The 14,911-nt window shown below is 37.0% G+C and overlaps 1 protein-coding gene across 12 annotated transcripts in view; it reads right to left on the reverse strand.

The window, feature by feature from the left end:
- The window catches only part of PCDH9 (protocadherin 9), a 941,384-nt gene that overhangs the window by 672,573 nt on the left and 253,900 nt on the right, over positions 1 to 14,911 (reverse strand). For 2 of the 12 annotated variants that reach the window (XR_014819605.1, XM_084981913.1), the window contains one exon: positions 898 to 1,280. The exons of 9 other annotated variants lie outside the window; for them this stretch is intronic. Coding sequence is in view for 2 of the 3 variants with exons in the window: in XM_084981913.1 (XP_084838039.1) it covers positions 1,140 to 1,280 (141 nt within the window). In the remaining variant the exon portion in view is untranslated. Of the gene's footprint in view, positions 1 to 897; positions 1,281 to 14,911 lie in introns of those variants that run through there. One more of the 12 variants, XM_084981917.1, reaches the window with a different exon arrangement.

Consider the following 14,911-nt stretch of genomic DNA (forward strand, 5'->3'; position numbering starts at 1 on the left):
TAATTCTTGAGGACAAAAATCTAAAATAAGATTTCTCTTTCGGTAATTTGAAACCAGTTTTTCTTTTTTTTTTTTTTTTTTTTTTTTTTTTTGTCTTTTTGCCATTTCTTGGGCTGCTCCCACGGCATATGGAGGTTCCCAGGCTAGGGGTCTAATCGGAGCTGTAGCTGCCAGCCTACACCAGAGCCACAGCAACGTGGGATCCGAGCCGCATCTGTGACTCACGGCAATGCTGGATCATTAACCCACTGAGCAAGGGCAGGGATCGAACCCGCAACCTCATGGTTCTTAGTCGGATTCGTTAACCACTGCGCCACGATGGGAACTCCCTCCATTTTTTTTTTTTTTTTTTTTTGAGCACTTGCCAAATTTTGAAAAGTAGAGCCCTGGCTCCCTCAAGGCCAGTGATCTAAATACCTAACCATCTCAATGATTTGTTGGGAGTATCATGTTCCTTTCTTCATATTAATAGATGCGGTGGGTGGGTGTCACTTTATTTCTCACTCTATTAGGAGATTTCTGAGATCATGGTATTTCCCTTAGGTAATAATTAGTATTTAATTCCTCCTAAATAGTATATCTCTCTTTATATATTTAGACTATATACCATCTATATGCTTGACATTTGGAGGATCTCATCTAATTTTCATAGGAAGAAGAAAAATCTGGCTTGCAGGGTGTTTTGAGTACAGGGACAACAGCCTATATGCCAATTTCACAAGCTTTGCCGCCTGAGTCATAGGCTGTACTTTAAACGGCAGCATATGGCTGGAGAGTCATAGCAGCAGGAGAGCATGGCAGTGCCCAGATCACAGCTGCAGGCACACAAAGAAAGTTTTGATGCTGGTATCCCTATCCCTCTTACCCATCAAACACAAAAAGCATGACTACTTAAGATTCTGTTGTCTTAAAAGGCTTTATTAAGTTATTGCTCAAGGTAGGAAAGGGATATTATTGTCTACATATGTTTGCCAGAATCATGCAGCTTCTCTATTCTGGCTTTCCTAGCAGGTGTCTCTTTAAGTACTTATTCTAAATGGAACACAACTGGGAGACATCAGAAAGGGCGCTGTTGACAACTGTCATGGCAGGTTCCAGCTTGACTGGTAAGTGAGCAGAAGGTCGCTCTCCAGAGTACTTCAGATCATCCTAATGGCAGCATCATTTCCACTAGGAACCCAGCTTCTACCAGAAAGCAGTGCTGAGAAATAGTGCTTCTGGTGAAATCTGATCTCCTTGCTGGAAACAGTCCATGTCACCCGATTTCCTACAGAAAATAGCTGTGGCAAAATTAAAAGAATCCTGATTTTCCAGTGGAAAAAATGTAATACTTGAAGAAAGCACATAATCCAGATAGACGTCAATAATGTTAAGTGAAAATTTGCCAAATTAATCTTTGTTCATACCAATTGAACACTTAATGGAATCTAAATCTTTTCATAACATAAATGGAATGAAAACCCCAAGCTGCCCAACTTTTTCATTAAGCTAACATATTAAAGATTAATTTGCCAAATAAAGAAATGATGATTTAGATTTATATATTCAGGTATTTGACATTTATGTTTTTGTCTTGTATAATTATTATTAGTTTTGGGTTCTGTTATTGTTACTGTCATTAACCATGACAGAACAAGAAACATGTTTTCAGGAACTTGAGTTTAATAATTTTCAGATAGAAATTGTAATATATTTAGGGTAAAGACATTCTGCAAACCAAATATGGGGAGAAAAAAACCAACATAGATTTTCTTCATGCTCAGGATTATAAAAGCTAAAAATAAAATAAAAGCTACTGTAGTTTCTGCATGATTACGAGAAAATAGGTAATACTGCCTACCATGCTATAGTACAAATTTCTGAACTACCTCTTGTTTATAAAGTACAATTTATTATAAGGCATTAACATGTGTCCTATTTTACATTTTCCACATCATCTATAAGAGTCTTCCCATATAGAAGTAGTCACAGATCAGAGACCCATCCACAGATTGATGTTTTATTATGTTAAGCTATTAATTATCTTCCATGAGAATATATGTAGCTATTTATAGTATAAGCACCAAAACACCATATATGTTTGTATTTGTAAAAATTAAATAAACTTAACTTTTACTCTTATAGTCAATATCCATATTTGTTTAGCAAAGAATGCCTTTTCATAACTACATGTTGTAAGTGTTGAGTTGATGTTAAATATCCTTATCAGAGCAAACAGATTAAAGTCTACACAAAAAATAAAACTACAAATCTTGGTGTTTTTATTGTCCTTGAATGGTATAAACTTGCGATCTATGGAAAAGTGGATCATAGGCAAACTTTCTCTTATTTAGGCCCTTTCCTGGTTTTTGTGACAGAATGTCCTTGTGTGGATTCTAGCGAAAAATCAAGAACTCACATCATATTTCACTGAGAAACTAAGAGTTGCTTGACAGAAATTTTCTCATAAGGTATCCAAAAACTCTGTAAATCCACATAGTTCTATCTTTTTCATCATCTCACTCCTTAATAATAATGGAAATATCTTTCTTCCTATTGAAAACAGATGCAACCATATGTTCTGGAACCAAGCCCTGCCTTCAAGCCTTCTTAAACAGTCCTTTCCCCTGAATCTTAAGCATCCTTCCATTGATCATTTTAACAACATACAAATATCCCATGATTATTCTCATTTCAAAATAAACACAACCAATTGTATCTCACTCCTCATTTCCATCAAAACACCATCTACCTTCTCTTCTCTAAATCATGTTCAAAGTGCTTGCCAAGAATCACTTACTCTAATCAGATTCCTTTATTTATAACTCCAAAATGACATTTCTAAGACCACCAATAATCTATGTCTTTCATATCATGAGGATACCATTCAGTGCTCATTTTATACAACTAACCATGTTATACCCGAATTTCATCCCATCTCCTGCTCTTCCCTCTCCCACTCTCCTTTGCTCCCTCCCATTACCTCTCCCTCACTTTCTCTCTTTGGTTTTCCTCCCTTGGACTTTCTCTCTTTGACTGTTTCCTATCTCATTCTCTTTTATTTAACTACAGACTATTGAAACTTTTCCCAGCTCAGCTACCATTTCCCCTCACAAGGTGATATCTTCTATTCCCATCGTTTTTAATACCACTTATTTGACAATAATATCCGCATTAGTATATATTATATATACACCAAACTGTACCACAATACTATATAAGATATATATTATATAGTATTATACATATATATATATATAATGTATATCTCTTAACTTCTGATCCTTCTGACAACTTTTTTTAAATCTCTTTTCCATCTTAAGAAATTGCAGTGCTAGGGTTCCCATTGTGGCTAAGCAGGTTATGAACCCAACTAGTATCCATGAAGATGCGGGTTCAATCCCTGGCCTCGCTCAGTTGGTTAAGGATCCAATGTTGCTACGAGCTGTGGTGTAGGTCACAAATGCAGCTAGGATCTGGCATTGCTGTGGCTGTAGGTCAGGCCGGCAGCTGCAGCTGAGCTCCGATTTGACCCCTAGCCTGGGAAATTCCATATGCCACATTTGCAGCCCTAAAAAGGAAAAAATAAAAAAAGAAATTGCAAGAGAGGAAGCAAGATGGCAGAAGAGTAGGGGGACGTGATTGCCTTCTCCCACAAACACAACCAAAAAACACATCTACACATAAAACAACTCGTACAGCACAGCAACCAAATGCTGGCCAAAGAACTTAAACTTCCAAAAATGGCAAGAATTTCTTGACATAACTGTCTAAAACAAGATAAAAGAGGAGAGAGAGAGAAGGGGAGTCAGGACAGGATGGGCACTCTTGAAAGGGAACTATGAAGGAGAAAGGGAAGCCACACCCTGGAAAGTTAGCTAACCAACAGATATATCAAATGAGTCAGAGGGCTCTCCAGACACCAAGAAAAGCTCAGCAGGTCCTGAGATCTGAAAAAGCAGAGTGAGAGATCATCTGAACCACTGGCACAGACACCAAAAACCGAGATGCTTGGGTGGGGGCCAGAGGCTGAGACCTAGGCTCTGGAGGTTAGTCCCTGGGAGTGGGCTGGGGTTGACAGTGTGGAGTCAGCCTGAGAGACTAGGAAGTGGTGGTATGTCGTGGGCAGAGAGAGAAATATGCTAAGGGCTGGGGAGTGGAAAGCCACAACAGAGGGAACCCGGGAGAAGATCTGGACCCACAGGAGAGACAAGGTGCCAGTGGTGGGGAGGGGAGAGGAGGAGAGATGGGCCTCCATGGAATATATCTTGTGCCCCAGCATGTGCGCTTGCCTACCAGCTAGCAGAGAGAAGAGCTTCCCAGATCATCCCCTCTTCCCTAGCCCATGCATGCCTGGCCAGAAGCCACCTGCCATCCTGGTGGACTGGCTCCACCACCTGTGCGAAGCCAACCACCACCGCGGCTTTCCCTGGCCTGGCCTGCCCATACACAGGAAGTGCCCCATTCCTGTGAGGCAAGCCTGCCAGCACTGCCTGCCCTCAGGAGGTGCTCCTTTGCCTTGGAGTGAGACAGCTAGCCCCGCCCACCCTTGGGAACTGCCCGACTCCAGCAGAGCAAGACGGCCAGTACTGATCCCCACTCCGGAAGTGCTCCTTTGCCTTGGAGTGACCCTGCTAGCCACGCTCACCCTTGGGAAATGCCCCACTGCCTCAAAGCAGGAGGGCCAACACCTCCCGATCTCGGGGAAGCTCTCCACAGCAGCACTGGGTAAAGCCTGCCTGGCCATGGGGAGTGCACCTCCACCACAAAAAAGAAAAACACAAGCAAGACGAAGAAGCTCAGAAACCATTTCCAGTTAAAGCAACAGGAGAACTCACCTAAAGCAGTCAACAATGAAACAGACCTCTGCAATTTGACAGACTTGGAGTTCAAAAGGGAGATAGTGAAAAAACTGAAGGAATTAAGAGAAGATACAAACAGCAATGCAGACTCCCAAGATAGGAACTAGAAAATATAAGGAAGAGCCATGAAACACTAGAAAATTCATTTGCAGAGATACAAACTGAGCTAAGGGTAGTAAAAACCAGAATGAATAATGCAGGGGAATGAATTAGTGACTTGGAAGACAGAATAATGGGAATCACCCGAACAGGACAGCAGACAAAACCAAATTAAAAAAAATGAAAGCAATAAAAGACAGCTATGGAATAATATAAAGTGGGCCAATCTACACATGATAGGAATTCCAGAAGGAGAAAAAAAGGAAAAGGGTATTGAAAATATATTTAAAGAAATTATTGCTGGAGAATTTCCAAATCTAAGGGATACTGATTTCAAGATACAGGAAGCACAGAGGGCCCCAAACAAGTTGAACCCAAATAGGCCCACACCAAGAAATATTATAATGGCAAAAGTTAATTATGAAGAGATAATCTTAAAGGCAGCAAGAGAAAAGCAAAATGTCACTTATAAGGGAACCCCCATAAAGTGATCAGCTGATTTCTCTACAGAAACTCTACAGGCCAGGAGGGAATGGCGAAAGGTATTTAAAGTGCTGAAAGGAAAAACATGCAACTTAGAATACTCTATCCAGCAAGAATACCATTTAAAATAGAAAGGGAAATAAAACATTTCTCCAACAAACAAAAGCTAAAAGAATACAGCAATACAAAATCCATTCTAAAAGAAATACTGAAAGGGCTTCTCTAAATTAGAAAAAAAAAAAAAAAAAAAAAGAGGAAGAACTAGGATGGAGGAAACCACAATCAGAGAGCAGTCACTTAAATAACCCAGCATACAAATCTAATCATGAAGATGTTTAAAATAAAATTTTAAATTAAATTAAAAAGACATCAAAATCATAAAATGTGGGCAAGGGAAGTAAGGTAATAAAGAGATTATTTTTTTCTTTTTTTTTCTTTTTTCTTTTTAAATTTTATTATGGTAATGAAATGTTTGAATCTACAGGACCATCAGGCTAAAACACACAATTATAGGAAGGGGTTAACATACTTAAAAAACAGGGCAAGCACAAATCAAAATGGAACATTACATTCACAAAAAATGAAAAGTACTCAAGCAGAAAATAACTGGACACCATCCAACCAAAAAAAGAAAGGAAGAATGGAGAATCATAGAATCAACTGGAAAATGAGGTTTAAAATGGCAATAAATAAACATCTATCAATTATCACCTTAAATGTCAAAGGAATGAATGCTCCAATCAAAAGACACAGAGTGGCTGATTGGATAAAAAAAACCCAGAAACTTTCAATCTGCTGCCTACAAGAAACTCACCTTAGGACAAAGGACACATATAGATTGAAAGTGAGGGGGTGGGAAAAAATATTTCATGCCAATGGCCAAGACAGGAAAGCAGGAGTTTCAATACTCATATCAGACAAAATAGGCTTTAAAATGAAGGGCATAAAGAAAGACAAAGAAGGACACTATTTAATGGTTAAAGGATCCATTCAAGAAGACGATATTACAATCATCAACATAAATGCCCCAAATATAGGAGCACCCAGATACATACAACAAATATTAACAGACATAAAAGGAGGGAGAAGTTAATGGGAATACGATCATAGTAGAGAATTTAACACCCCACTCAACACAATGGATAGATCTTCTAGACAGAAAACCAATAAAGCAACAGAGATCCTAAAGGAAACAATAGAAAAGTTAGACTTAATTGACATTTTCAGGATATTACATCCAAAAAAATCAGAGTACACATTCTTCTCAAGTGTACATGGAACATTCTCAAGAATTGATCACATACTGGGGCACAAAGTTAACCTCAACAAATTTAAGAGTGTAGAAATTATTTCAAGTATCTTCTCAGATCCCGATGGCATGAAACTAGAAATCAACCACAATAAAAGAAATGAGAAAAAAACTGACCACATGGAGACTAAACAACATGCTACTAAAAGACCAATGGGTCAATGAGGAAATCAAGAAAGAAATTAAAAAATACCTCGAGACAAATGATAATGAAGACACAACCTCTCAAAATCTATGGGATGCCACAAAAGCAGTGCTCAGAGGGAAATTCATAGCAATACAGGCCTTCTGCAAAAAAGATCTCAAATTGACAACTTAACCCACCATCTAAATGAATTAGAAAAAGAAGAAAACCTAAAGTCAGCAGAGGAAGGAAATCAAAAAAATCAAAGAGGAAATCAATAAAATAGAGATTCAAAAAACAATAGAAAAAATCAATAAAACCAAGAGCTGGTTCTTTGAAAAGGTAAACAAAATTGACAAACCTCTGGTGAGACTCACCAAGAAGAGAAGAGAAATAACCCAAATAAAAAAAATAAGAAACAAAAAAGGAGAAGTCACAATGGATACTATAGAAATACAAAAAAACCATGAGAGAATACTAAGCACAATTGTATGCTAACAAATGTCACAACCTAGAAGAAATGGACAACTTTCTAGAGACTTACAGCCTGCCAAAACTGAACAGACCCATCACTAGAAATTAAATTGAATACATCATAAAAACACTCCCTACAAATAAAAGTCCAGGACCAGATGGTTTCACAGGCGAATTCTACCAAACATACAAAGAGGAACTGATGCCCATCCTCCTTAAACTTTTTCAAAAGGTTGAAAAAGAAGGAACACTCCCAAAGACATTCTATGTTGCCAACATCAACCTAATTCCAAAACCAGACAAAGATATCAACAAAAAAGAAAACTATTGGCCAATATCTTTGATGAATATAGACACAAAACATCTCAACAAAATTTTAGCCATCTAAATCTAACAAAATATAAAAAAGATCATACACAATGACCAGGTGGGAGTCATCCCTGGTCCACAAGTATGGTTCAACATTTGCAAATCAATCAACATCATACACCACATTAACAAAAGTCAAAAAACAGCTCAGTAGATGCAGAGAAAGCAAATGACAAAGTCCAACATCCATTTATGATAAAAACTCTTACCAAAGGGGGTATAAAGGGAATATTCCTTAACATAATCAAAGTCATTTATGACAAACCCACAGCAAACATAATATTCAATGGAGAAAAATTGAAAGCCTTCCCACTAAAATCTAGAACAAGACAGGGATGCCCACTTTCACCACTGCTATTCAACATAGTATTGGAAGTCCTGGCCACAGCAATCGGACAAACAAAAGAAATAAAAGGCATCCAAATGGGAAGAGAAGAGGTAAAACTGTCACTGTATTCAGATGACATGGTACTATACATAGAAAACCCTAAGGACTCCACCCAAAAACTACTTGAACTGATCAACAAATTTAGAAAAGTTGCAGGATATAAGATTAATGTCCAGAAATCAGTCACATTTCCATATACTAAAAATGAAATATTAGAAAAGGAATACAGAAATAACATACCTTTTAAAACTGTGCCCCAAAAAATCAAATACCTGGGAATACACCTGACCAAGGAGGTTAAGGACTTATATGCTGAGAACTATAAAACATTAATCAAGGAAATTCAAGAAGATGGAAAGAAATGGAAAAATATTCTATGTTACTGGATTGGAAAAATTAACGTTGTAAAAATGGCCATACTACCCAAAACAATCTACAGATTCAATGCAATCCCTATCAAATTACCAATGACATTTTTCAAAGAACTAGAACAAACAATCCAAACATTTATATGGAACCACAAAAAACCCAGAATTGCCAAAGCAATCCTGAGAAACAAGAAACAAGCAGGAGGCATAACTCTTCCAGACCTCAAGCAATATTAAAAAGCCACAGTCATCAAGACAGTGTGGTACTGGTAGCAAAACAGACATACAGACCAATGGAACAGAAAAGAGAATCCAGATATAAACCCAGACACCTATGGTCAATTAATCTTTGGCAAAGGAGACAAGAACATAAAGTGGGAAAAAAATAGTCTTCTCAGCAAGTATTCATAGGAAACCTGGACAGCTGCATGCAAATCAATGCACAAAAATGAACTCAAAATGGCTTAAAGACATAAATGTAAGAAAAGACACCATCAAACTCCTGGAAGGGACCATAGGCAAAACATTCTCTGACATCAACCTCATGAATATTTTCTCAGGTCAGTCTCCCAGAGCAACAGAAATAAAATCGAAAATAAACCAATGGGACATAATCAAGCTGACAATCTTTTGCACAGCAAAAGAAACCAAAAAGAAAACAAAAAGACAACTTACAGAATGGGAGAAAATAGTTTCAAATGATGCAACTGACAAGGGCTTAATCTCTAGAATATACAAGCAACTTATATAACTCAACAGCAAAAAAGCCAACCACCCAATTGAAAAATGGGCAAAAGATCTGAATAGACATTTCTCCAAGGAAGATATACAGATGGACAACAAACACTTGAAACAATGCTCAACATCCCTGATTATTAGAGAAATGCAAATCAAAACTATCATGAGATACCACCTCATACCAGTCAGAATGGCCATCATTAATAAGTCCACAAATAACAAATGCTGGATGGGGTGTGGAGAAAAGGGAACCCTCCTGAAGTGTTGGCGGGCATGTAAGCTGGTACAACTACTGTGGAGAACAGTATGGAGGTACTTTAGGAAACTATACATAGAACTACCATCAGACCCAGCAATCCCACTCTTGGGCATATATCTGGACAAAACTTTCCTTAAAAAAGACACATGCACCCACATGTTCATTGCAGCTCTATTCACAATAGCCAAGACATGGAAAAAACCCACATGTCCATCCACAGACAATTGGATTAGGAAGATGTGATATATATATATATACACAATGGAATACTACTCAGCCATAAAAAAGAACAAACTAACGCCATTGGCAGCAACATGGATGGAAGTAGAGACTCTCATACTGAGTGAAGTAAGTCAGAAAGAGAAAGATAAACACCAAACGATATCACTCATATGTGATGTCTAATATACAGCACAAATGAACCTTTCCACAGAAAAGAACATCATGGACTTGCGGAATAGACTTGTGGTTGCCAAGGCAGAGGGGGAGGGAGTGGATGGATTGGGAGCTTGGGGTTAATGGATGCAAACTATTGCTCTCGGAATAGATTAACAATGAGATCCTGCTGTGTAGCACTGAGAACTATGTCTAGATACTTACAATGCAGCACAACAATGGGAGAAAAAATTACGTATACATGTATGTGTAACTGGGTTCCCATGCTGTACAGTGGGAAAAAAAAAGTGTGTTGGGGGAAATAATTAAAAATAAATTAAAAAAAATAGAAGTTGCCATGCTAAGTGTTCAGATGCTCATGTTCCCAAACTGGGAGGCATTGTTAAAACTGCCATCAATCTCAAAAGACAGTTCAAGTATAGTTCATACAAGACAGCCAGGGCAAACTTATAAGATACGAGGAAATCATGTAATTTATGTGAAATTATTGTTAAGTTAAAATAAGATAAAGATTTGTTATCTTAGCCCACATGTTTTCTAACCACCTCAATTACTACCTTGGGCTCTAGAAATTTCTGTTTATTCTTTAGATCCTAACTTGAATATTCCTTCCTATGGGACAATTTTCCTGATTTGATTTAAATGAATTCCCTTTATCCTTTCTCATCCTCTCTTTTTTTTCCACCACCATCCTTATCACAATTTGTAATCATATATTTATTTGTGTGCTCACTTATTTAAGACCATATAATTCACTAATTTTTAATAACAATAAAAATTAGGTTTATGTGAAGTTATGCTTTTTTATTTCTGTATATCGAGCCCCTTGCTTAATACTTGGCACTCAGTAGGTATTTAATAAATATTTGCCAAATACATGAGTATTTTAGCAGAGCCCTTTCAGCAGTAAAGAGCATTAGGGTGAAATTCAGCATAAATCTAAAACAAAATAAACAAAAAATGCATAAAAACACACATGTGGATTCCAAGCTGTTTTATAAGCTATATTTGTTCTGTCATAGTCAGACTTTGTACAACGCTTATTAAAGTAAGCTCCATGTGTTTTGCTGTTAACAGTCTATTTTAAACATGTGCTTTGTGCTAGGTGTTATATCTATTAACAGAATATATAAAGTACTGACCTTAAAGATATTTCCAGAAGAGAGTAAAATAAGACTAAGACATAAAAAATGTAAAAAGCGGTAAATTATACTCAAAAATATGCTCAAGAAAGATTTAATTTTTCTTTATTACTATTATAATTACTTCCTTAAAACAGGGTAGAACTGAAATTATTGGATTCTTAACTCTTATTAAAGATCCTGTTAATTATACAGTTTCTACCAACAGAAAAATAATTCACTGGTTATTAACTTATTAATGAAATTCTTGCTCTTCTATAAATTAAAATTCTCTACTTATGAATGCAGTATATATTTGTCTGCTTTCTTGATTTGTTAATGCTAATTGCAAAATTCACAAAATGTTTAAAAATAAACTGAAAGGGTAGGGCTTCTTGTGGCACAGTGGAAAAAAATCCAACTAGTATACATGAGGATGTGGGTTCCATCCCTGGGTCAATGATCTGGCATTGCCATGAGCTATGGTGTAGGTCACAGAGGCAGCTAGGATCTTGTATTGCTGTGGCTGTGGCCGTGGCCAGCAGCTGCATCTCCAATTCAACCCCTAGCCTGGGAACTGCTATATGCTATGGGTGCAGTCCTAAAAAGAAATATATTAAATTAAATTAAATTAAAATGTTAAAGATAAAAATTTAACATGGAGCATTGGCCTAAAGTTCATGACACAGGTAAGATTTATAACAGAAAATTAGCCAACAGTCACTTATTCACTAGTAACAAAATAATAAATCCCTTATATCAACTCCTATAAAATATGTTTTCCCATGGAATGTGTTCCCAATATGTATCAAAAATCCAGCATTATGCAAGGTATATAAAAGTAGTCATGAGGGAGTTCCTGTTGTGGTGCAGCAGAAACAAATCCGACTAGTATCCATTAGGATACTGGTTCAACCCCTGGCCTTGCTCAGTGGGTCAGGGATCTGGCGTTGCAGTGAGCTGTGGTATAAGTCGCAGATGTGGTTCAGATCTTTGCATTGCTGTGGCTGTGGTGTAAGCTGGTGGCTCCAGCTCCAATTCAACTCCTAGCCAGGAAATTTCCATATGCCGTGGGTCCAACCCTAAAAAGAAAAAAAAAAAGTAGACATGAGTAAGTACTGGGTTTTGAAACTACACTGTAATTCAATATTTAGTTATAAAGGTAGGATTGGAAGAAAACTTCTTTGCTTTGGCTTAATTAGGTAAATATATGAAAACTGTTGTCTGGGCCTACCTATGCCCAGGTACTCCTGGAAGGAGAGAACCAAGCCATCTATTTGCCTCATCTACCTTCTCCGCAGAAATGTCTTAGATCATTTCTCCCACCTCTATAAAAACTGGCCTGCTCCAAGCACCGCTCCCCTAAACCCTGCCTTGTAAAGATACAATGTCTGTATGATTTAAGCAGAAAATCTGGGAAAAAAGAAAACACTTGAACTTCCTTAATCTCCCAGCAGCATGTTTTCTTAGTTTCAAACAAAATTATTTTATAAGCAGGGCTTTTTTTTTTTATTAACAACAATGAAAACTCCTGGTCTTGATGTACATTTAATTTATTGTATGCACCACTGTATATACCATTTTTTCAAAAGGGAAATTTTCATTGAGGTTTTAAAAAGTTGAAAAAGCCAATTTTGTTTACCTTTTCAAAGAACCAGCTCTTGTAGCATTGAGAACTATGTCTAGATACTTACATCACAACACAAAAATGGGACGGAAAAGTATGTGTATACATGTATGTATAACTAGGTCCCCATGCTGTACAGTGGAAAAAATAAAAAAAGAATTTAAAAAGTTGAAAAAGTCACAAGAGGACAAAAAGTAGCTTAATGGAAAAAAAAAAAAGACAAGTTTATGTTTATTGGTTAGTTAGGATTTCTATAAAAGTTCTGAGAAAGTTATTGATCACTGAAGGGGGTGAGGCATGGGTTCTACTCAGTGTGGAAACATGTAATGAGGAAACAAATGTTTTTACTGACTTCTCCAGTTCTTTCTGAGCATCTTTAGGTTCATGACTATATTTCTTGCATGTGGCAAATCAGTTAGGGTAAATGAAATCCTCTTTGTTTCTTGCAAATAACAAATAAGATAGGAGCTTTATATTTCTTGTCAGTTTACCTGAAAGGTGTACTTCCCTTCTTCACATAATTGCTTTTAAAATAGATGATATGAAAATCATAACTTTGATATAAGATAGATTTGAGTTTTAAATTCTTTGTTTCCTCATTTTTAAAATGGCAACAACACCTACCTCAAAGGTTGTTGAAAAGTTTGACTGAGGTCTTAGGAGCACTCAAAAATTATTAGCTCATTTATTCAGGATTTTTCTTTTGTTTTCTTTTTAGGGCCACACCTGTGTCATATGGAAATTCCCAGGCTAGGGGTCAAATCAGAGCTACAGCTGCTAGCCTATGCCACATCCACAGCAATGCGGGATTCAAAGCTAATGGCAACGCCAGATCCCAACCCACTGACCAAGGCCAGGGATCATACCCTCATCCTTAGGGATGCTAGTCAGATTGATTTCTGAAGCGCCACCACCAGAATGCCTATTCAGGATTTTCTGTAGGGTATTCGTTATGCCATTCCTCTCTCTTGCTTTCATTTTTTTTACATGGATAAATTGTCCAAATGCTTAAGTAAAAGAGTGCATGTCTTATAACATCTAGAACTTTTCAAAATCTTTATTGGTACAAAAGAGTGTTTCCCCAAAAGGATTTTCTGACATATTTTTTCAGTGGTATTTGCAAATTTGTAGTACATAACCAACTACAGTGCATAGACAATGACAAATTGCTGTGGTTATAAGTGTATGTGTGTGTGTATACACATAAATATTAAATGCTGGTTTTATTCTGAACATTTACAATTTTTCTAAAAAAAAAAAATCCAGTCCCTAACTCCGTTAATGACAGTCAATAAAAGTGAAGAAAATGATGATCCAACAAAATTACTCAGACAGTCAAACAATTTAGTCACCACTGGCATTTCCCTTACCTAGTAGGTCATTTGGGCACATACTTAGCACTTTTTGAAGACTAGAAATACATTTTTTTAAGTGAAAATATATCTCCTTCAACTTCAGATAAAATAATTCATGTCAAAAATTCCTCTTACTTTAAAAATCATTTACATTCAGTAAGTGGGGGCTAGTCATTTAACCTGTTGTTATTACACTACACACACATATGTATTATACACACATGTAAAAATATATATGTATATTTACAAAGTGGTGGGGGAGATTATCTATCCCTCTGTCTATCACATATGTGTCTTCCCACCTCCCCCACCATTAACTGCATGTTTGGAATTGCAACCCTGATGCAAGACAAGAAGTACTAATTGCTTCATTGGAAAGGGGCTAGGCAGTCAGCAGCATCCTATCATTTTCCTCTCTGTCCCTCTGATGCAAGGAGTGTATTTTCTGAGATAAATTAGACCACAGACTTAGTAGGCTTTAGTAGGCTTAAATAATACAGTCCAATAATTTTATTAGAGTGTAAGTTTATGATAATGCAGAAATAGGAAAATATATTAGTTTTCTCTGAGTAATTATCTTATTTTCTAGTTTTATGCATGATCTAGATACTGTATGTCATATATTGCTTTATGTTGGTTACAATTGCATATTATATTTAATGTTTAACGTCATGGCGTTTAACTAGAGTAAACATAATTTTTTTCATTATTAGAAAGTTCACAATTTTCTTTCTTTCTTTTTTTTTTTTTTTTTTTTTTTTTGTCTTTTCTAGGGCCACACCCACAGCATATGGAGGTTCCCAGGCTAGGGGTCTAATCAGAGCTTTAGCTGCCGGCCTATGCCACATCAACGTGGGATCTGAGCCATGTCTGCAACCTACACCACAGCTCACGGCAACGCAGGATCCTCAACCCACCGACCATCGATTTGGGATCCAACCCACAAACCCACAACCTCAT

The sequence above is a fragment of the Sus scrofa genome, chromosome 11 (genome assembly GCF_054392235.1).
Source record: "Sus scrofa isolate SSC_HxYL_T2T_F1_AM1 chromosome 11, Sscrofa_HxYL_maternal_Yorkshire_Landrace_v2.0, whole genome shotgun sequence".
Classification (NCBI taxonomy): domain Eukaryota; kingdom Metazoa; phylum Chordata; class Mammalia; order Artiodactyla; family Suidae; genus Sus; species Sus scrofa.